This window comes from Penicillium daleae, assembly GCF_028827525.1.
Source record: "Penicillium daleae strain IBT 16125 chromosome Unknown utg000008l_segment0_segment0, whole genome shotgun sequence".
Classification (NCBI taxonomy): Eukaryota; Fungi; Ascomycota; class Eurotiomycetes; order Eurotiales; family Aspergillaceae; genus Penicillium; species Penicillium daleae.
In genome coordinates, this window is record NW_026623156.1 from 3,962,721 (window position 1) to 3,983,197 (window position 20,477).

A 20,477-nucleotide genomic window follows, 5' to 3' on the forward strand; every position below is an offset into this window, starting at 1 on the left:
CTCGAAACAAAGAAGCAACCCTGGAGATTGGCTTCGCCCAACCCCACCTGATAGGGCCGTTTGCTCTCCGATTCACGGTACGTTCTTTGTGTATACTTTTTCTAGAACACCACTCCCGGCGAAGAGAGAAGACACCATCACCCATGGCACCAGACACTAAATGTAGATCACAGACAAAGCGACTCTGGTCAACAATGCCCGGGCACTAAGCGCTTGGTGAAGCAGTCAATTCGAATTCGTCCAAGATGGTGTCGGCTCGAACCTTTCCATTCGTTCGACCACGCAGAAACTCCACAAAGCAGAAGAACAAGAAAGGAACGCGACTGCCACCGCCACTCAATCTCGAGAGCAGTTTCTTCCACGCTCAAGTCCAAAAAGAGATCAGTCTGGCAGGCCCGGCCCCGAGAGCTGTGCGGGGCAGTATTTCAGAGTCATACAAGGACAAAGACGACAAATCACAGGAAGTGCCGCTCATGATGAAAGTTCCTACATCGGATCCCTCGATCGAGGCAGCCCGAGTAGATCTTGTTGAATATCCTGCACCCCTAGAGCCGATCAAACTCCTCAGATCATCTCAAACAAAAGACCATCGACGGACGAGATCAGCCAACACAATCTCCAAGCAAACCTCATCAGAGCCAGCTCCATACACTCGATCTGTCGCCTCTCAGGAATCAGGAGACACGATCATCGTTCTCGATACACCTGGCTCCTCCGATGCCGAAGAGTCTGAAATTTCGCCGTTATCCGACGACCGGCTATCTGCTGCATCACAGTCTGGCCTAGCCCTGCGTCGTTTCTTCCCCAAACTATCCTCGAGCAATGTCGCAATTGTGTCTCCAATGAGTGCTGAGGCTGGGGTCGATCAGCAGAACACGAGGCCGATCGAATTCCCGTCGATCTTCGAGACCGAACTCCACGATCGGGTTCACACCCTCTTTAAGAAGACCTCGACGGGTTCCGTTGAGAGCCCATCCACTGACATGGATCAAGCACTGGAGCAGACGATGGGATCATCTTCGGGCTCAAGCTCGGACGATATATCTGGCTCTGCCTCGTCGTGCTATAGTCGCCGGAGTTCTCTCAGCAGTGTTAGGACTGATTGCTTCAGCCCGGTCACCAAAGAACTTGATCAATACTCCATCTTCTCCCCCGTTGCGGCTGGTGTCTTTGATGATTCCGCTTCGACATCTCCCTCGCGAGCTGGATCATCCGCATCGCGAGTGCCGTCTGGAACGGAGCCGAGCCCAAGCTTCGCGTCGTTCTTGATGCCGCCGTCTCGACGTGCCTCGAGCTCTTCTAAACTGTCATCGAACATCAAAAACAAGCCTCTCCCTCTCGAGCCCGTCCAAGAGCCCAGCCCGTTGGCAATCCGCCGCCATGACTACACTCCGCCATCTGCGACGACGGACGCCTCGCGATCAACGACTAGCCTTCATGCGACGAATCGTCACCACGACTTGAATCACTCCACCACAAGCATGGACTGGAAGCAATCCAGGCAATCTTATTATAAACGTGGAGAGTGCAGTGGTCGTGGTAGTCATGGCTCCAGTCAATCTCGTGCTGGCCGTCGTCCGGAATTGGCAGAGGGCAGCAATGGCCAGCGTCTGCGCCATATTCCAACCCTCGCACAAGCTGCAAAAGAATTGGAATTTGCCTTGGCCGACCTTGCCCGAGACCCGCATATGCAGCAGCGGACCCTGCTAGTCCTCGACGGACCGCTGCAGATCAGTCGACACAATGGGGATCTCATCGCAACTCGACCTGCACCGCTGCCCCCGTCGACCAAGCCACACTCCAAATCGTTTAAGAAGAGCAAGAGCATCCGCACAAAGGCCAAACCCGTTGAAGATGTTATAAGCCACCGGTCGGGTACGCTCAAAGCCTTCCGCGCGACCAAAGAGAGGCCGTCCCCTCCTCTCCCGGACAAGGGTTCCAAGAACAAAGACGAGCCCGCCCCCAAAGAGACCAAACGCCCCAAAACCCCCAAACTCCAGGACGAGACCAAGTGGCCTTCCAACAGTCCCACCTCCGGCTCTAACCTCAGCGACGAGGTTTCCAAAGGGCCCAAGATGAAAAAATCCTTTACGCTGACGATGCCATCCTTCAAGCGCACGAACAACCCTCAGGCCCCGGCTCTGCAAAAACCCGGTCTGAGCTTCACACTCAGTTCACGGTCGGAATCCTCACGGCTAGACCCACTCACACCCAAGGCCCGCCCAGACGGGCCCCCACGACTTTCTTCATCCTCAGATCCCAGTGTGGACGTGGATGTCGACTTGGATCTGGATGCAGGCACGGCCTCCAAGCGCGAGGATCTGCTTCTGCAACTCCCGCGCCTGCAGACGCACGATCTAGGCTTCAAGGACCCCTTTGAACCGCTCAGAATCGAGAAAGAACTCCTTGCCCAAATCCAAACAAAGCATGAGGAGCAGCAGCAGGGCCAACCACAATCAGTGCAACCCAAGCAAAAGCCAATGCAGGGGGTGGCCCCCTCGTACTGCGCCTCCGGCCCCACGCAGCAAGTGCAACATCAACATTCTCACCCCGCGCAGGCCTCCTCCTTGAGTGGCGATGCCAAATCGTCTACTCTCCAGCTGCGGATCATACCTCCAGAAGATGAGAAAATGCTCGTTGCCAGTGAATTCGTCGCCAGCGAAAGGCTGCGACACATGCAGGCCTTTGTGTCGACGGCGCAGGCAAGCAGCGTACAACTTCCGCCCGAGCAGATCTACGAGCTGGCAGCGATGCCGCCCTCGCCGTCGTCCTCCATGCCGGCCATGTTCATAGAAATGCCAATGCCACACATGCCCGTGGACTTCCCCGTCGAAATGCCGGAGCATCTGGTCATTCTGATCATGGAGCGGATCGACTCGCTAGATGATCTGTTCAATTTGGTGCTCGTCAACAAGCGCTTCTATCAGATTTTCAAGCGTCGCGAGCTTTCCTTTATCAAAGGCGCACTGTTTCGCATGTCCCCGCCTGCATGGGAGCTGCGTGAGATGAGTCCGCCGTGGAAGAATGAATGGCAGCTTCTGCTGGAGCAGGATGCCCCGCTGCCCGAGTATACCCCAGAACTGTACTTGGATCGGTATGCGAGCGATATTTATACGCTTGCGCAGCTGAAGTCTATGATCTTGGTTCGCTGCTCGCCGTTCCTGCGCCGAGATACAGTCAAGGGTCTTTCTGGTGTGGATATTGTCCGCGCTGAAGAAGTCGACGATGCCTTTTGGCGAATTTGGACGTTCTGTCGCATCTTTGGAAGTGGCAAAGGTCGTGAAAATGATTTGGAGGGTCAGATGGACTGGCTGAAGGGTGGACCAAAGGCGCGGAGCTCCTTTGGAGCGTCTTCCACTGTGACCGAGCCTTTTGACATGAACGATGTGCTGTTTGAGCCGCCCGAGGGTTTCGCTCGTGGAAACAGCATCGCTGGCCTCTCTGCGAAGCAGTTGTACGATATAACGGAGATTTGGACTTGTCTGGGAGTGCTGTTGCAGCCTTTGCACGGCCAGTGTGTCGAGGCCAGGAACGCTGGCATTTTCCAAGGACTGGATATTCCCGAAGGTGATACCGTTCGCGAAGAAACTGCACTAGGTAAGTGATGGTAACATTGGAGGAAATCGTTGGGAAAAAAACAAGTTACTAACACATCATCAACAGAGGAGTGGACATCTTACGTGCTTACTCTTGGGCTCTCCGCCGTCTTGGCTCTGAGCTCGCTCTGCCCCGCCGAAGCCACCACCGCCACCTTCACCAAGGCCCAATCCAACGGCCTCACGAAATGGGAGCCGACCGAGACCGAAACCAGCCGTTCAACATTCTTGAAGGAAGCCGTTTCCCGCATCTATGAAGAGCAAGAACGCTTGCTGTCTTCCACCAGTTCCGAAGAAATCGCCTCCCCCCAGCCTCAATCCCAACAGCGCCGTAAGCAATTCCAAGAAGAGCTGCGTACCCGCCGTCTTCGGGGCCCCCCAGCCGTGAGGCTGCCCCAGGTACATCCTTCGCCGATGAACGGCCCATGTCGGAGTTCAGCACGATCGTACACAACCTCGACGGGACAATACCGCGCGACGCACCTCCTATCCCACCCGTTCCATCCCTAACATTCAACCGACTCTCCTCCTCCACAGCCAGCATCGGCCCCCGAACTCCGAGCCGCACTCCACCACGCTCCTTAACCCCCGAATCAAACCTCCCCATCCCCCGCAGTCCATCCCTCCAGCCATCCCTCGCGCCCCCACCGCTCCGCCCGCAGGTCCAGGACCCCGTTGACCGGGCAATCGCTCACATGGTCAATGAGTTGGGCTTTAACCTGGACGATGTCAAGTGGGCGCTGAAGATCACGGATACTGGCGAGGGCATTGATGTAGATGCTGCTGAGCGGTTGCTTAAGGAGCAGAAGCGCAAAAATGAGCGGAATCCTTTCGCCCCGCGGGGGAAGGATAGTTTGCTCAGGTCTGTGATGAAGCGTCATGGTTCGCAGGATTCCGGGTGGCGCTTTGCTTGAGTGGGTGCTGCTGCTAGCCTCTTCTTCTTCTACTGGGTGTTTATGATTATCCTTTTCTTGTTGGTTCTTTGATGTACATTGAGCGATGTTTACGATGTTTTAATCATAGCGAAAATTGCTGTTGCTTTCTTTTCTGATTGTTTTGGTTGGTGTTGACTGATTACTCGATATATACACATCTCTTGATCTTTTGTTCTTGTTTTCGTTGTTTTTATTGTTATGCTGCCTCAAAGACTGTGCCATACGCTCTCTGTGTTATATACCCCCTACTATGTTCTCACTTATACAATCATCCGGATTATATCGTGTTATCAAAGACCTTTTTCTGTTGCTCACCATCACAATCAAAATGTAGCTACTAGATATGGTACATCTTCTTTCACGTTATTGACAGCATCCCGACTAAGAATTCCCACTTATTTTCATCATTGTGCCAACCCGTATAAAGGGTAGTTAGTATTCGACTATTCCGGGTTTCTATCAACGGGGCTCCCGATTAAGACGTTTGGAATCTGTCTAAAGGTAATAAGCATGGCAAATAGTACAAGCCCGCCGTTGGATCTCAGGTCAAGTAAGAAGGAAGTTTCTCTGAGTACGCTGCTATCAGGACATAGACGGGAAGACTTTGTAAACGAGAGTCCCATGACTAGAATCAAATGCGGTAACCTTGTAGCTAGAAAGATCTTACGTACGCGGACAGAAAACACTAGATATGAAAAGAAGGTTATCCAAACTAACGAAAAGTCAAAATAAAATTAAAAGAAACCACTGCCTCTTCTTTCCTTCGCGTCATGTACTACCTAATGGATGATGAACACTACACCCCGAACAAGACCCAAGTCCTGCAAGAGCACGGCAAAACGGAAGCAGTCCCTCCCCACTCTGCAAATCCTGCCACCCTTTAACGATATCAAGCGCCGCAGCACCTACTTGAGCCGGGAAATCATCTCCGGGTAACAATCGATCAGGGGATGGAATCTCTATAGAGATCACTTGAGGGCTGAGCTCGGCATCGCTAAAGTGAGTGAGGTAGAAGTCGTGTTTGAGCACCTCGTGGGCGAGTTCTTGCAATAGTTGAACAGAGGGTATATCGGGGTCTATGTGTGAGAGGTTGACGTTGGCGAAGAGCCTGGAGAGTCTGGTAGTCATTTTGGTGGCTTGTTGGTGTGATCTAGATGGGAGATGAACAGGATCAACGTCAATATTTGGGTTGGTATGTGTAGGTTTGGCAAGATGCGCCACTCTGCGGATTTAAATTCTCACATTATCTGAGAAGCTCAGTTAGCTTGAATGGCTCTGTTCTAAAGTCAGTAGAGAATAATGATATGAGAAACCTCTTTCATGATGCTTGCGATGATCTTGGGTTTGTTCTTCTTTGATAAGAAGCTGAATGCATCTGGACATTCCATTTATTGGAAGCATAGCGGCTTGAGAGGAATCTAGAGGTTATGATTCAACTCTTTTATATCCCAATGCGTTATTTATGCTAATTTATGTGTATAACTATGTGTTACCTAAATAGTCATGAATAGAACGGCTTAGAAGACAAAAGCTCGCTGTTATCATCAAGAGTATTGTGTAATGTAATGGCCATGTCTTTGTGTATTAATGAAAGCCATACTCTCAAAAATTGTCACGGATGAGCATCGAACACCATTGATTTTAAAGAATTTACACCAATTGGACGGTTGAGTATCGGCGACCCAACCGTAATTGCGAATTCAATCTACCAGGATGTTTAGCCAAAGTCACTCACGAGGGAACCGTGTGCCCATTTGTCTCAACATAGCTCATAACTCTGATTTCTAATTTCTTTCTGTAAGTCATTAAAGAACATTGACCTTTCCTATAGTTCTAATTTGCAGTTCCCAGCGAGAAAGACTCGAAGTAAACTAGCTTGGAATCGCAACTACAGAGCCCATAAACCACGTGATGTGGGCTTCGTCCGTAGATCGGAGAAAGATCAGAATTGATAAACACAAACAACAACCCAACTGTCTTGGGGGCTGAGAATTCATGCCCAATATGGCACAAATGTCATCCAGGAGGTATTTTGATGTAAGTATAACATGTTCCCTCCCAATATCCGCAATGGACTGTCACTGACGGCCAGCGTAAAGGTTGCCGTCACTTTCACTGCCAACCAATTTGGGGGTATCTATCGAGAGGGCAAATAATATCACCCACCTGACTATGAGGAAGTCTTGAAAAGAGCAAAGGTAAGCTGAGATACTTGGATTGGTATAACTTACTCGACTTCATCCTAAATGATAGTTTCTAAGAATATGATTGCGAAAAGATTATGCTGACTACGATGTCACGTAGCGATGCTGAAAAAAAAAACTTCTGCTCGTGAGGCAGTTCCCCGAAATGTGTAAAATGACGCTTGGGGGGCATCCATACCATACAAGCGAGATATATGACGGAAAGAGCTCTGATGATGGCTCAAACTCCTATCTCGAATCGCTTCGGGAGATGGGAGAAGCACTCCTTGCGGAGAAAGATTCGCCGCTCGCAGCATTTGGAGAAATTGGCCTCGACTACGTCTATCTCGATCGTGCCGATAAACCAACACAACAACGCGCGTTCCGAGATGAATTGGGTTTAGCTACAAAGCTCCAGCTTCCTCTTTTCTTACATGTTCGCGAGTCTACAGATGACTTCATCTCCATTATCAAACCTTACCTTCCACAACTGCCTCGACGTGGCTTAGTTCACTCCTTCGCTGGTTCTAAGGATGAGATGCTCAAGTTGGTGGAACTAGGTCTTGATATCAGTGTGAATGGTATATCATTTCGCATGGAAGAGCAACTGGAGATGGTCAAAAATATTCCCCTAGAAAGATTACAACTTGAAACAGATGCTCCGTGGTGTGAGATCTTGAGCACCGATCCGAAGATTGAACCTTACTTGGCAGCAGCAAGATCTTTACCACCCAGTCGAAAGCCTAACAAGTTTATTCTCGAGCAAATGGTCAAAACTCGGAATGAGAGCTGCACCATGGAGCGAGTTGGTCTTGTGGTAGCGGGTTTGAAGGGGGCTACCATTGATCAAATTGCGGAGGCAGCCTGGAATAACAGCTATCGCATGTTTTGGTAATGTTCAATTCATTGTTTAGTCTTTATAGAGCTTAAATAGATCCAGATTCGCGTTTTTATTAACACTCCGAGTAGTTCGCAAGAACGAGCCATCAACTCCTAACATTTGTCACTGGTAAGTTTCTTTCCACGCGTTGAACATCTCTATTTCTTTGCAAAATGAAATGTTCGTGCACTGCAGTAAGAATTGATCAGACCCAGAGGACCCCATTCCCCTCCAATGCCACTCTGCTTTACGCCTCCAAAAAGGGCAGTAGGGAGTGGGAAAGCTCCACGATTCACCCACACGCTACCCGCTTCCAAACGCATGCTAATACGCTCTGCCGTTGCAGGATCGTGACACCATACGGTTGCCCCCAGACCTTGATCAGTATTGTTCGCCCGGTTGATGACATCCTCTTCATCATCCCAGGACAAGATTGGCACGATAGGTCCAAATGGCTCTTCTTGTACCAGACGAGAGTCGTCTGGTGGCCGGACGACAATTGCAGGGGCCATTTGGTAACCCGACTTGATCTGGGCCAGCTCTTGATCGCCTCCTAGAGCGAACTCGTAGTTCTGAGCCCGACAGTCCTCGAAGATGGACCGAACTTTGTCGAACTGCACTTTGTTCTGAATGGGACTTAGATATCCAGTTCCGGGTGACAGCGCCTGGCATGCGGCGGTGAACTTCGTCACGAATTCGTCGAAAATTTTACTGTGTACGAATATTCTTTTGGCTGCGATGCACACCTGACCGGAATGGCTGAAGGCTATTCTCAGGGTTAGCGAGAATATTCATCTCTGCGATGGAAATGCTTACCGTCTTCGAAGACTCGTCGGGCAACTTCGTCAATATCGACATCCGGGCAGACGATCGAGGCATCATTGCCACCACTGTTAGCATTAGCTGATGCCCGGTAAATAAGCTGAAGTTCAAGTCGCACTCACAGCTCAAGGGTGACCCGTTTCAAAGTTGGAGCTGCTGCTGCCATGACCCTCTTGCCTGTGGCGGCGGATCCGGTGAAGGAAATCTTAGCGATGCCAGGGTGTTTTGTCATCCAAGGCCCCAGATTGTCATCGCCTCCAAGAGCCTGAACAACTCCAGGAGGGAAGAAATTTTGCGCCAGCTCTGCCACCTTGAGAATACTGTATGGAGTATACGGAGAAGGCTTCACGATCACGGTATTTCCACAGATCAGTGAGGATGCAACCTTGCCGAGCGCAAGGAATACGGGGAAATTCCAAGGAACAATAGCGCCAACAACTCCTAGTGGGAAGTATTTTGTGGTCACTTTGACATCTTCGTCTTCATGCGTGGTATACTCGGGGATATCGATGCTTGCTTGATTCGACATTAGCTGTGATTCCGCGATTCGAACTCAAGTTATCATACCAATACCAGTGAGCCATTCACAGGCTGCTTCTATCTCTTCTTTGGCCAACTCATTCTACAGATGAATGGTTAGATGATATCCATAAGCGCACATTGACCATAACTTACAGGTTGCCCAGTTTCCTTAATGATCATGTCTGTCCAATCAGACTTCTGGGAAAGAAGCTCATTTGCAAACTGCTTGATTCGAGTTCGGCGGTCCTCCAAGGCCGAGTGTTTCCATGTCTGGAATGCAACATTCGCGGCTTCCACGGCCTCTTCAAGATCTTGCTCAGAGGCGACCGGGGTATCCCAGAGCTTTTCCTCAGTAAAAGGATTTATCGAGTAGTATTGCTTTTCAGCCCCTTTCAACTTTCCGTTGATTACCTGGTACAAACTTTTGATTAGCCCATGGAGCTTCCTCCTTGATCTCTGGAAATTCTGTCTTACGTTGTGATATTGATCAAAGCGCAGCGTATACATTATCGCAAAGCTTTCTGGAAATGTATGGATAACACAGGTACTGTCATACTGATTTTCATACTTATATACTAAAGCTTGTGGATCCCGGGGCTAAGCTTTTGCGACCCTGAAGCACAGCCCCAGAACATTAGTAAGATGGGGCCAAAATCACAAAATCACCCCAGAACGGGACACGAGGTGGTATCGCGGATGAACCAGCATGAGTCACATGTTTCTGGATTGAGATGCCAGGAGAACAAATTTCATCGTCTGAAAAGTGGAAAATCGGAGTAAATATTCCTCGATGTCCGGTGGACCTGATTCTAATCTTACTTACGCTGCATCATGTCGCGAACGTGAACGTCCACCACGACAATTGACGTTCCAGCGCCGCATCTCAGATCATACCTGATCTTGAATTGTACAGTTTCTGCAAGACTGACTGGGATACAACAGAGAAGAGTGTGCCCTAGAAGGTAGCAGCGGCTGTTAACCACGCGCTTAGGAAGTGCGACTTGTAAAGCGGGATAACAATTGAAGTTCAATATGAGTTCTATCACAAAAAGGTATAATAAAGCAACCTAGACTTACATCCGGTGGAATTGTGAATATGTAGTTGCTCGGGAATTTAGTTATTTAGAAACAGAATAGATTTGGCACAGTCTCCCTCGCCCTTACCAGCCAGATTAGATCTTTATTCATCGTTGGTGCGTCATCTTCACCCGTGTGACTGGGCCCTTGTAGACCTTCCGGGCGTGAAGCATATAGTACCCCAGAGAAACAATGACGACTCCGCCAAATATAGCAACACCCCAGTTCATGGTCTTGGCATCTACCTCTTTGGTCAAGGGGAAGAAACTGAAGAGCCATATAATCAACAAGACCAAGATAGATATGGTGTCGCAAATAGGCGTGAATTTGCCCATACTCCACCGTGCTGGGGGCAGAGGCTGATTACGCCAGCGTCGAATACGAACACAGGTGATTGAAATGAGGTACGAAGAGAGCAATGCGGCCGTGCCGAGGGACATGATGGCGTTGAAAGCCACGGAAGATCCGATGTTAATCAATGAGAGAAGACAGACAATAACGAGACTGACGCAGAGAGCGTTGAGTGGCACAGTGAAAGTTGGATTGACCTATATTTTCAATTCCAAGTTAGTTCAAAATAACCTGATAAAAGAAACCTTTTCGGTGACAGCAGATTGAGAAACCGACCTGTGCAAAGAAGTCAGAAAAGGGAAGACCCTTGTCTCTAGCAAAGGAGTAAATCTGGCGTGAGGTCGTAGCGACATTGCTAATTGCCGCGCAGAACTGCATAACCATGATCACGACAGTCATGCCTGTCGCGGCACTAACTGATCCGGTAGCATTAAGGAAGACCTGGATGAACGGGAAGCCTGTCTCAGATGCGAGAACCTCATCAATATTGCCCACGCAAAATGCGAGCGTGACTATCATGACGAAGCCAGTAGAGCCATTCAGAATCAAAGTCCAAACCATGCCCATAGGGAGTACTCGGGATGCATCCCGAATTTCCTCGGCTGTTTTGCGGGATTAGCATATCTACATCATTGAGGTCAGAAGAGAAACATACACATATGAACCGCTGAGTCAGGACCTATTTTCAGTAGACACTGTCAGTTCTGTCAAAATTAAGGGTCACCAACATGAGCACATACCGATTAATGCATAGATAGGCCCAGTCAGTCCCACCAGACACGCGAGACCATTGTTGCCCCATCCACCTCGATCTTCAATGGAACCGAAAACGTCGGAGGCAGGAACCTTGGGTGACAGCACCCAAAGAGGGATCAAGATACCAAAGAAGCCAAAGCAATGCACAATCAGGATGATACCTTCAATCAAAGGAAGCCTCTGGGCTAGGAAGGTATTGAATAACAAAGCTACCAGGGCCACCGCAATGACAAGCAGCGTAACATGCCATGGCTCATAGACATACGTCTCAGGATAATTGATGGCAACCACACCCACCATCATATTAGCGACAGTGTAGCAACATCCTGCAATACCAGTATGCCAGCCGAGTACGCAGATCCAGCCAGTGATGTAGCTCAATATGGCCTGAGATCCTGGGGGCGCAAACTCGGACACCCAATGATACTGACCACCGGATGTGGGGGCCCTGCAAGGATCAAGGGACATGGTTAGCTCTTGCAGGTGGCGCAATTTCATCAGGTTAGAACTTGAACTCAACATACATAGAAGCCATCTCGGCCATAGATAATATCACAAAGCTGAACCCTACCAGGGCACCTAGGTAGGTGTAGATCATGCCTCCTTTGCCGCCATTCAGCAAACCATAGGATGAGCCACTAGATTGACGGGTTAGAATACAATCTCATTCATATATTGGGTATCTTGACCAGCTTTTACTTACAAGAGAACAGCTTCCCAAGTGCACATCAGCACTGCAGTAAAGCCAAGAACAGACAGAAACCGGAAGTTTCTCTATGACATTGTTATTTCATGTGCCATTGGGAGAATGAGGACAATCCAGAGCAAGCCTTACGTTCAGCTCTTGATCACGACCAACACGCCACATATCTTCCTTGTCCTGTGCTGTGCCCTCCTTCTGGGGAGAGACATCCTCATGCTTAGACCTTTCGGTCAACATGATTCCGCTGTCTTGCCCCATAGCGATTGATGGTCAATTCAATGTCAATGGTATGAAGACAGAATATAAGACGGGGAATTCTGAAACGAAGAGATGGATAGAAAGAAACAGCAATGCGTGCAGTGAGGAGAAAAAGGATTGTGAGAGTGAAATGTTGAGAACCGTACACACGGGGAAAATGTAACGGTGCTCTCGGCTAGGGAATCGTGGAGATCGAAAGGGGGAATGGACGGGCCTAGTAGTTTGCTATACCCCTGTTCGAAAATATTTAGAGGGACAGGGTATTGACGATGGTTTTATGTATGTTTTCAACCCCGGTCTGCACGCCGGATTGTGGTTTGCGGGAGCAGAGCAGAATGATGCATTAGTCCAGCATTAGTACCCGCGCCAGCCTTCCGGAATAGACGCTATCTTCGCCACGGACTTGGGAAGCTTGTTAGAGATTGGTTCGGTAATATTATTTGATAATGTCTTAGTTGTTTGATCCAATTACCTGTTAATAGCATTCACCCCATGCCGTAAGCCTTGGTATCCCTTGTTGAGCGACAAGGATCACAATCCTTGTCTTTCCGTTTACTGGAATCTTCCGATTTGCGAATTCGAATCTTCCGGGCGGAATCAACCGAGCCCGAGAGAACTCTCACTTTTTTTTGCAATAAAATTGAGCGGGAAATTTTACCTTGGCGATGCCACCAGTTGGAAGACGGGTGGCAAGTTGGGGGCCATCGCGCTGCGATCGTTTGCGCCTGATGTGCCAGGATTCTCGCTGTTCCAGGATCCCCCGATCCCTTAGCTCCCTAGGTATGGCTATGTTATCTCCTAAATGCTAGGACCATGATCTGTCGCGAAAGGTCATCTTTCTAGTCCCGTCATTCACTCTCGATTCACACACATCATGGAGTATCCAGCCCCGTATGCGGTCTCTGCGACGGATCGAAGTGGTCTGATCGTTATCGTCGAGATGCTTTTCATGTGCTGGATGATCATGGTGAGTCTGATTCGACTGTATATGCGCCTCGCAATCAACGGGCCTGTGCAGGTTGATGATCTAGTGGTGTTTGCAGGAGGTGTAAGTATACCCACCTCGCTTTTCTTTCTCAGCAACAACTATTACCCAAGGTGATTAGACAAACTCTGATACTCATTATTTCCAATCTACTAGGTTTTTGCCATCGCCCACGTTGGAACAACCATGAACGCAATTTCCCATGGCCTGGGCCGATCGCAGGACGAAAGCTCCCTGTCGGACTTGAAACGTGCTGGAGAGGTTAGCAATGTCTTGCCCAAAATGTTTCAAACGCGAGTAACAGCAAGAAATTGACTTCTCTTGACTCAGGGTGTCTACGCAGCAAATCTCCTATTTCTAGCTGGCCATGGCGCCGCCAAGATCTCCATTTGCTTGTTGCTCAAGCGGCTGGGCCGCCAAAGAAACTACCTGCTCTGCTCCAAAATTCTTGTGGGCATGGTGGTGACATGGACCATTGCTTCCATTTTTGCGGTGGCCCTCAGTTGCTTTCCACAATATCTACAGAGCATGGCGCAGCATTGCAGTAATATCGTGCGTAATGCTTTATACTTGGCCAAATGTGGCAAGAGTAAGCTGACAAGGGCAAACAGGGACCTGCTTGGAAATCGATCACCGCATTCGATGTGATTACGGATGTTCTCACCTTTGCACTGAGTATCTTCCTTGTTTGGGGCATCCAGATGCGGTGGAAGGAAAAGGCAACGGTGATTTTTGCATTTGGGACGAGGCTTCCGTACGTTTCTTATTGAGCTAAAGAACAATCCCAGGAAATTTCTCGGATGCTAATCATATTTTCTCCGGGTTCTAGGGTGATCATTTTGGTTATACTCCGACAAACCTACCTCGACCGTTCGCTTTTCCATTCCGATCCATCGCTGCATTTATCGGATGCACTGATCACCACCGCCGTCCTCCTCCATTACAGTATCATGGTCTCCACCGTCCCATGCCTAAAGCCTTTTGTCATTGCATTCAATACTGGATGGGGACAGGGAGTCACAAACAGTGTTGGTGAACATCCATACTTCACCCCTACTGGGAAGAGCGCATCAACTACTCAATCACGAGCCTATAAGGACGACGCCGATCTGGCGCCACGCCGGCTATCGCAGGAGAGCCAGAATTCGCAGCAACTAATCATCCACCAGACCCGCGAGTGGACCGTGGAGGAGGAATATGAGATGCACTCAGTCGATAATAGACTTTAGGTCGCCAGATACCCATTAGTAGAAAAGTATATAACACAAATTCAATTGGTGTCTAACTAAATCTATGTCTATCTCTTAATCTCTTTTCTGAGGCTCTCTGATCATTGGAAGCGCCCCGTCAGAAGTAACTCCTATATCATCGCGATCTTTGAATCCAAATTTCCGATACAAGGGCGCAGCATCCACATGAGCATCCAAATATGCCGCTACTCCATTCTGATCTGCAAGATCGCATCCCCACTGTATCAACAACGACGCAGCACCCTGGCGACGATACTCCGGGTGCGTTAACAACGTATCCAAATCTAGATTGAATGCTGTTAGTTCAAATGTTCTCTTCTTTCTTGATGTGTCAATCATACAATAATGTTTACGATCCCCGAGAAAGTGCCGCCGTTCTTCATCTAAGCCATCGAACAGGCGTTCGCATGTCTCGCGATCAGACTCCTCATGCCAGGGCAGAAATCGCTCGCCACTTTCCGACGGGTCCAGATCCCATTTTGCGTAAGCAATCACAAACTCAGGCCTCGCAGGGTCAACGACTTTGAATAACTTTCGAAGCGGATTGTGGAGAAGGTCGCGGCGGTTGGTCTCATCCCACCAGACTCGAACTCCTGGGGTATTGGGGAACATGCGCAAGTTGATTGGGATGCTGAAGGCCCTGTACCAAAGCTGAGTCAGAGTTGGTATATCATTTAGCGTGACTGGCTGAACACAGAGAGACGCCATGATTCGTTTTGTTCTCCTATAGACGGAGTGGGAGGAAAGTCAGTTTGCCCTGGCTGATTTTTTTTTCTTGGTGCTTACTTCGAGATCTAGTTAGTTAACTAACTTTTCGGAGTTTTGGTTAACCAAGATCTACCGGGGGGCGCGGGCCGCAGGCCAGAAGATTCGCGGTACTGTAAAATGTTGGCCCAAAAAGGCAAAAAGTCCACGTTAATCTAACTTCGTATATTGCAGTGGATAGTGTCCCAGTGGGTCTTCAAATCGGATGGTCAGTCGGTCATGCAACCAAATTGAGCCAATCGTACTTGATTCAGAATAGTTTGCAGTCCCTTGGGAAGTTTGGACGGGGCCACCTTCTCGAATCGCATTACAGCTAGTCGTGATTTGACCGGTAACCTGGAGTGAAAAAGCAGGCTGGCAAGGAGGCCCCAGTCACTTGAGTGGTGGACAGAGCTACATAAAGTTTTCGAACTCTCGCAAGCGCTTACGACATGCACCCGAGCCCGCTAATCGAACAGGCTACAAGTCCAAATATTATGTCGGAACGCTATGTTCCGACATGATTGGGGTCCAGCTTTGACGGGATTTCTTTCTCTAATTAAATTAGTAATAAAGCAATTCATACAGCTGCTACTGGGCACAGATTCGAAAATTTAATAAAAGAATATCGAAGAAATAGAAAGAAAAGTGCATGGGATTGACGTCGATACTCATCTTGATTGAACAGCGAAAAGGATGTTTAGCTGTTGGAAATACCCCTGAAAGCCCAGGGACTCGGCTGTTACTTGCTGTAATGGGATGGCAAATAGAGCAAAAGTGCGGAGTACTGAGGACACGTTAATCGCTGTCGAATGTAGCAGGGGTTGTATTTAGCGGCTTATATGCGACAAGGATCATTATACAAATACGTACAGTACACATGATGAACTAACTAGGCTTAGAAAATGTACTTCGTACGCCACTAGTTAGGCTGCATCGGGTTAATAGAGTGTTGATTGATTGATTGATTGATTGATTGATTGATACCCACCAAGCTTATCCAAATCATGACTAGTATCCGGGCAGAAAGGCCCGGATATCGCCCGAAACCGGGCGGGTCCCCACGATGTTACCATAATAACTTTCTTAGATGTACTGTAATTCAACGATTAGAAGGCTCTCGAAAGCCCCATTCTTCGGAGATTCGCAATAGCCAATCGGAGGATATCGCGTGGGTACTGGATAAGTTAAAGACAGGCATGTTATATTGGGAAAGGGTCTCAGGCCCTGTATCTCTCCCTAGTCATCAGGCTTGGCTGGGCTAGTTCACGGAACGCCGGCCCAGATGCTTAGTGTCAAGACGAATGCTGTATCTGCGCCACGCTCTTGAACTTGATTCTTCAATTATAGCGCTATCGGAGAAGAAAGCCTCAGATAATGTTACGAGCTTGACCAGCGTTTCCATCCATGTCTCCGGCAGGGCTAGTACTTTTGTGGAAGGATCCCGGATCACGAAGCCCACTGTTCATGAGCCCCGAGTACTCGGTGCCCACTGTCTGTACTATAGTAGTTGTCTCGGGCGCGAGAAATCCATGCCTGAAAAAGAGAAGGAATTACTATGTAGTACTACATATGAACTTGGGGGTCGCCTAATGCAGACAAACCCGTTGCAATTAGTATTCGAGCCATCGTTTCGGTCCCATAGGGTTCTGACATGTTTGGTCTTTTTGCCTGTTCGATTGGCGGGTTCGGGCGTATGTCGTAAAACCTAGTGCTGACGGTGAGACTGATTGGAAGAATCCCGCGTCTACGGCTACTAGCGCTCTCATGGATTTCTGTCGTACTTTGGTCTTCCTTGGTGTTGAAGCGAAGTTCCTTGCGGGCCTCGATTTCCATCATGGCGAAGAGGCCAAGTCCTAAAGATATTTCATAGTACTCAATCATCCCTACTAAATCAGGCCCCTTCATCTGCTTACACTTCAGCGGTAACGGGAAAGAGTCCACCGTCCCTTGTCGGCGCCTCAATTTGATAGACTATACCTAACGTAGAGACATGGCATATCAGTACTTGATAACTTTTTGTCCATAAGTATCTTATCAAAAACAATACATGATGGAAACTTCCACCCCTGATGATTGTAAAGTACAGTGTTTGAAACAGCCACCCAGTCCGAAAATAACTCTATGTCCAAATGACCACTGGGCAGAACGGGAAAGCAAGAAGGGGGTGAAAAGACTCGTCGCCCAGGACACGCTCAGCTAGGATGCTTCGTCAATCCCTTCCAAGAAGGATTGACTAATGTATATTTCAAATGCGAATAGGGCTCTAAAAAAGCAAAGAATCGTCACGTCGTATCGGCAAGTTTCGTATCTCAATGCGTGAATAACGCAGTCAAGCATCATTGTGCTCGACCTCATCTGTGCTCGTCCTCATCTGTGCTCGTCCTCATCGTCTGATTTGTAGTTGTCGTCATCGCTGTCCGAGACCCAACCGTCGGCCTCGAGGGACCGGCCACGGATCCCAAAGCTCATGACGAAGCCGATGAAGGACACGGCGCCAAAGACTCCAAACGCAATCGCTTCACCCTTGGGCTGGATCTTGGATGTCAACGAGAAGAGACCACCAGACAGGAAGGGGCCGACGGCACGTCCGGCTGCGGAGAGAGTCTGCGCAAGACCATTGAGGGCACCCAAGACGGCATGGTTTGGTGCGGAATTGGTAACCTGAAAACAATCAGTTCAAGTCCATGATGGAATGAAGACGGGTGAAGGATCTACAGGACAAAGGAACTTACCAACAACAGGGCGCTGGTCAGACCACCCACGGAGGCAACAGTCTTGACCAGTAACACAAAGCACAATTCCACGGCCATGAGGGCGGACTTGCGAGTCAAACCCTCTCCATCTTGGCTCTTGTAGCCCACAAATGGCATCAGCAGAAACGAGATCACGAAACCAAACAAACCAGCACGATAAGACCATCGGTTGCCCATCTTGTCGCGCAGGCGGTTGAAGATGCAAATCTGGAAAATTATCGTCACCACACCAGCAAAGCCTTGCGACAGACCGATCTCAGAAGGGGTGAGCTGGCGGCCGCCTGGCGGCCTAGCTTGTGCAAAAATGGGGAACAATGAATTGAAAGAGACATTGCAGAAAGCAAAGATCAGATAGGTCAAGAGAAGTAGGATGGTGTCTCTTGTGAAAATCTCATCCCAAGTCAACTCCTCTGAAGGGTGATCTTGCTGGCTCGACACTGACGATGCCGAGTCCAGGTCGCTGTCATGATCCTCACTGTCGGAAGTGTTATGGCGAGGAGGATACGGCGTTGCTTGTTGAAGTCGAAGATAGGTTGGGTGTCTCGAAAATCCGGTGAACTGCCAGAGCCAAGTGAAAAGGCTGCGAACCTTTTTCCCGAATTTCGGTAATGTGTCTGCGTCTTCCAGGCTTTCCTCCAAGAAAATAGACGTCAAGATAAAGTCAACTAGAAGAATTGCAGCAGCCACAAGATTTGGCGCGAGATATGGGTATGTGCTCTTATTCCCAGTGAAGGGATTGCGCTCAAAGATGAGCAATCCTCCCAGGAGCGGGCCTGTGATACCTCCGATTCCATATAGAACCGGGAGATAAGTGAAGGCCTGTGACTGATTGCTTCGGTCCGTGATCTCACCCAGACAGGTGGATACCAGTGCTTGATTTCCATTGACCATACCCATCATTGCCTGCACCAGTATAGCTTGCCAAAGGGTCTTACAGAAACCAAAGGCGACGAAGCACATCGCAGTAAGAAATGTCCCGAGCAGGATGACTGGCTTGCGCCCAATGCGATCAGACAGCCAACCCCAGTAGTAGTTGGTCGCAAACTGTGCCAGAGCAAATGCCGACGCTATAGTCCCCACGTAGACACCCACTTGATTCGATTCCACTTCTGGAAAGGTCGATGCCATATCGGGGAGATAGGGACTGATCGAATTGAGGGCAGTCTGCTCCGCCAAGGCAATCATAGCGAGCACTGCCATCTGCTTCTTCGGCAGTGGCGAGTTCGTACCAGCCTGGTCATTATAGTCGGTCGGAATGTGCGAGCCATCGCCTGAAGACTCCGATTGTCCAGAATTGGGTCGCCCACGCGACTTGGGCGGAGGGGTGTCGAACGTTTGGTAGTGTTGTGTAGAGGAGCGACGATGGATCTGAGTTGATTCTGAGGCCGTCATTTCTGCAGCACCCCGGAAGGATCGAGGGTAGTGAGACCTTCGACCGTGCAACTGGGTGCGGCTGGTCGCCTGTCCGGTCGAAGCCGCAGTCTTAGGTCGGGTGCGAGCCCGTACACTCGGTCTGAAGAATGGAATGCAAGTGAGTGCTATCCAAGGTAATGTCAAAATATTCGACTGGCGTCACAGAGCAGTCCAGGTGTCACAAATCGAAGATCTGCTTATGGGAATGACCGCTTTAAGATGCACGAAGCTGGGAAACTTCCCGAATCAGGTGGGCTGGAGAGATGATGTAAGCAGTGGAATGAAGGTGCTGAGTCATCGTATTCTGCCCGCGGGGAAATCGGACGATGTCCGCTGGCCGTGGGCAAAGTTTATTTCTCAGTGTATGTCTTGAATTTCTACCTACTTTGACTAGTTTTATTTCTAGGTTGTAATGTCGTGAAGCAAAGCTTCCTAAATTCTCTGCTGAATCCCTCGAATGATGATATTCAACTGCCAGGCTCATGCCAGGCGGTGCTATCTGCAAGTCACTGACTCTGTGCGACGAGTAGGTCCAACCAATCAAGGGTAAAGTACTCGAGTGCGCTTTCATCTGCACATCATGGACAACTGCAGGTACCCCTGTTGCCATGATCTACAGCATGCAGTGCAAATCCTCGAGATGTAGTCACCCTTACGAACAAGGTTGTCTATGTTATATCCTTATGCTGCCGTAGGTCCCAGGAATGCGTTGCAATTTACGCCACGAGCGGGTTATAATGCTGCCCCCAATTTTGGATACTGTACGGTCCCGGGAAGATAAACTCATCGGTTTTTTAGGTGATTATCTCTGATTATCTACAATTTGTAAATTTTGAGATCAACTCAAAATTTATCCCACGAGAATCAGCATGCCCTTCCGCATGAAATATATACTAACGCTTCGCACACACGGGTATGACTCAACAGGTCACTAAAATCATCTGGAACTAAACTGAGTATTCCTGTTTCTTTTTTGAGATTGTATGTAGTGGGTATACTTTAAACAAGGCCAAAACGACGTGGGGGGATATTCAAGCTTCCATCCAAAACTCAGCACAGACTCATAGAGTCAAAATTTGCCCTTCTAGATATCAACCAACACCAAGTGGCCGAGCGGTAACTCGACCATCCACTTCTTCCTTGGTCTAGTGGTCATGATTTCCGCTTGTCATTAATACCGATAAGCGCGGGAGACCGGGGTTCGATTCCCCGAGGGAGAGTCATCTTTTTGCATTTTTTGGTCTTA

At 49.1% G+C, this 20,477-nt stretch overlaps 7 protein-coding genes across 7 annotated transcripts; 3 read left to right on the forward strand and 4 right to left on the reverse strand.

Annotated features, from left to right (window-relative positions):
* Window positions 1-245: 245 nt before the first annotated feature.
* Window positions 246-4,510, forward strand: N7458_009966 (F-box protein; the record flags this gene model as incomplete). Its single annotated transcript, XM_056913348.1, has 3 exons — window positions 246-3,597; window positions 3,664-3,951; window positions 3,996-4,510. 3 exons carry the CDS (start codon window positions 246-248, stop codon window positions 4,508-4,510), a joined length of 4,155 nt encoding a protein of 1,384 aa, XP_056762197.1.
* Window positions 4,511-6,880: 2,370 nt separating this feature from the next.
* Window positions 6,881-7,609, forward strand: N7458_009967 (TatD family hydrolase; the record flags this gene model as incomplete). Its single annotated transcript, XM_056913349.1, has 1 exon — window positions 6,881-7,609. One exon carries the CDS (start codon window positions 6,881-6,883, stop codon window positions 7,607-7,609), a length of 729 nt encoding a protein of 242 aa, XP_056762198.1.
* A 143-nt stretch (window positions 7,610-7,752) lies between these two features.
* N7458_009968 (aldehyde dehydrogenase family protein) lies at window positions 7,753-9,445 on the reverse strand (the record flags this gene model as incomplete). Its single annotated transcript, XM_056913350.1, has 6 exons — window positions 7,753-8,360; window positions 8,411-8,484; window positions 8,539-8,932; window positions 8,984-9,038; window positions 9,092-9,349; window positions 9,413-9,445. The coding sequence occupies 6 exons, from the start codon at window positions 9,443-9,445 to the stop codon at window positions 7,753-7,755; spliced, it is 1,422 nt and encodes a 473-aa protein (XP_056762199.1).
* A 677-nt stretch (window positions 9,446-10,122) lies between these two features.
* N7458_009969 (uncharacterized protein) lies at window positions 10,123-12,083 on the reverse strand (the record flags this gene model as incomplete). Its single annotated transcript, XM_056913351.1, has 7 exons — window positions 10,123-10,563; window positions 10,643-10,968; window positions 11,022-11,045; window positions 11,107-11,570; window positions 11,647-11,760; window positions 11,826-11,896; window positions 11,958-12,083. The coding sequence occupies 7 exons, from the start codon at window positions 12,081-12,083 to the stop codon at window positions 10,123-10,125; spliced, it is 1,566 nt and encodes a 521-aa protein (XP_056762200.1).
* An 874-nt stretch (window positions 12,084-12,957) lies between these two features.
* Window positions 12,958-14,297, forward strand: N7458_009970 (uncharacterized protein; the record flags this gene model as incomplete). Its single annotated transcript, XM_056913352.1, has 5 exons — window positions 12,958-13,131; window positions 13,225-13,329; window positions 13,399-13,620; window positions 13,680-13,822; window positions 13,898-14,297. The coding sequence occupies 5 exons, from the start codon at window positions 12,958-12,960 to the stop codon at window positions 14,295-14,297; spliced, it is 1,044 nt and encodes a 347-aa protein (XP_056762201.1).
* Window positions 14,298-14,372: 75 nt separating this feature from the next.
* Window positions 14,373-15,026, reverse strand: N7458_009971 (GNAT family N-acetyltransferase; the record flags this gene model as incomplete). The annotated part of the gene is made up of 2 exons (XM_056913353.1): window positions 14,373-14,602; window positions 14,660-15,026. The coding sequence occupies 2 exons, from the start codon at window positions 15,024-15,026 to the stop codon at window positions 14,373-14,375; spliced, it is 597 nt and encodes a 198-aa protein (XP_056762202.1).
* A 2,406-nt stretch (window positions 15,027-17,432) lies between these two features.
* N7458_009972 (MFS transporter) lies at window positions 17,433-19,210 on the reverse strand (the record flags this gene model as incomplete). Its single annotated transcript, XM_056913354.1, has 2 exons — window positions 17,433-17,726; window positions 17,798-19,210. 2 exons carry the CDS (start codon window positions 19,208-19,210, stop codon window positions 17,433-17,435), a joined length of 1,707 nt encoding a protein of 568 aa, XP_056762203.1.
* Between the last annotated feature and the right edge of the window lie 1,267 nt (window positions 19,211-20,477).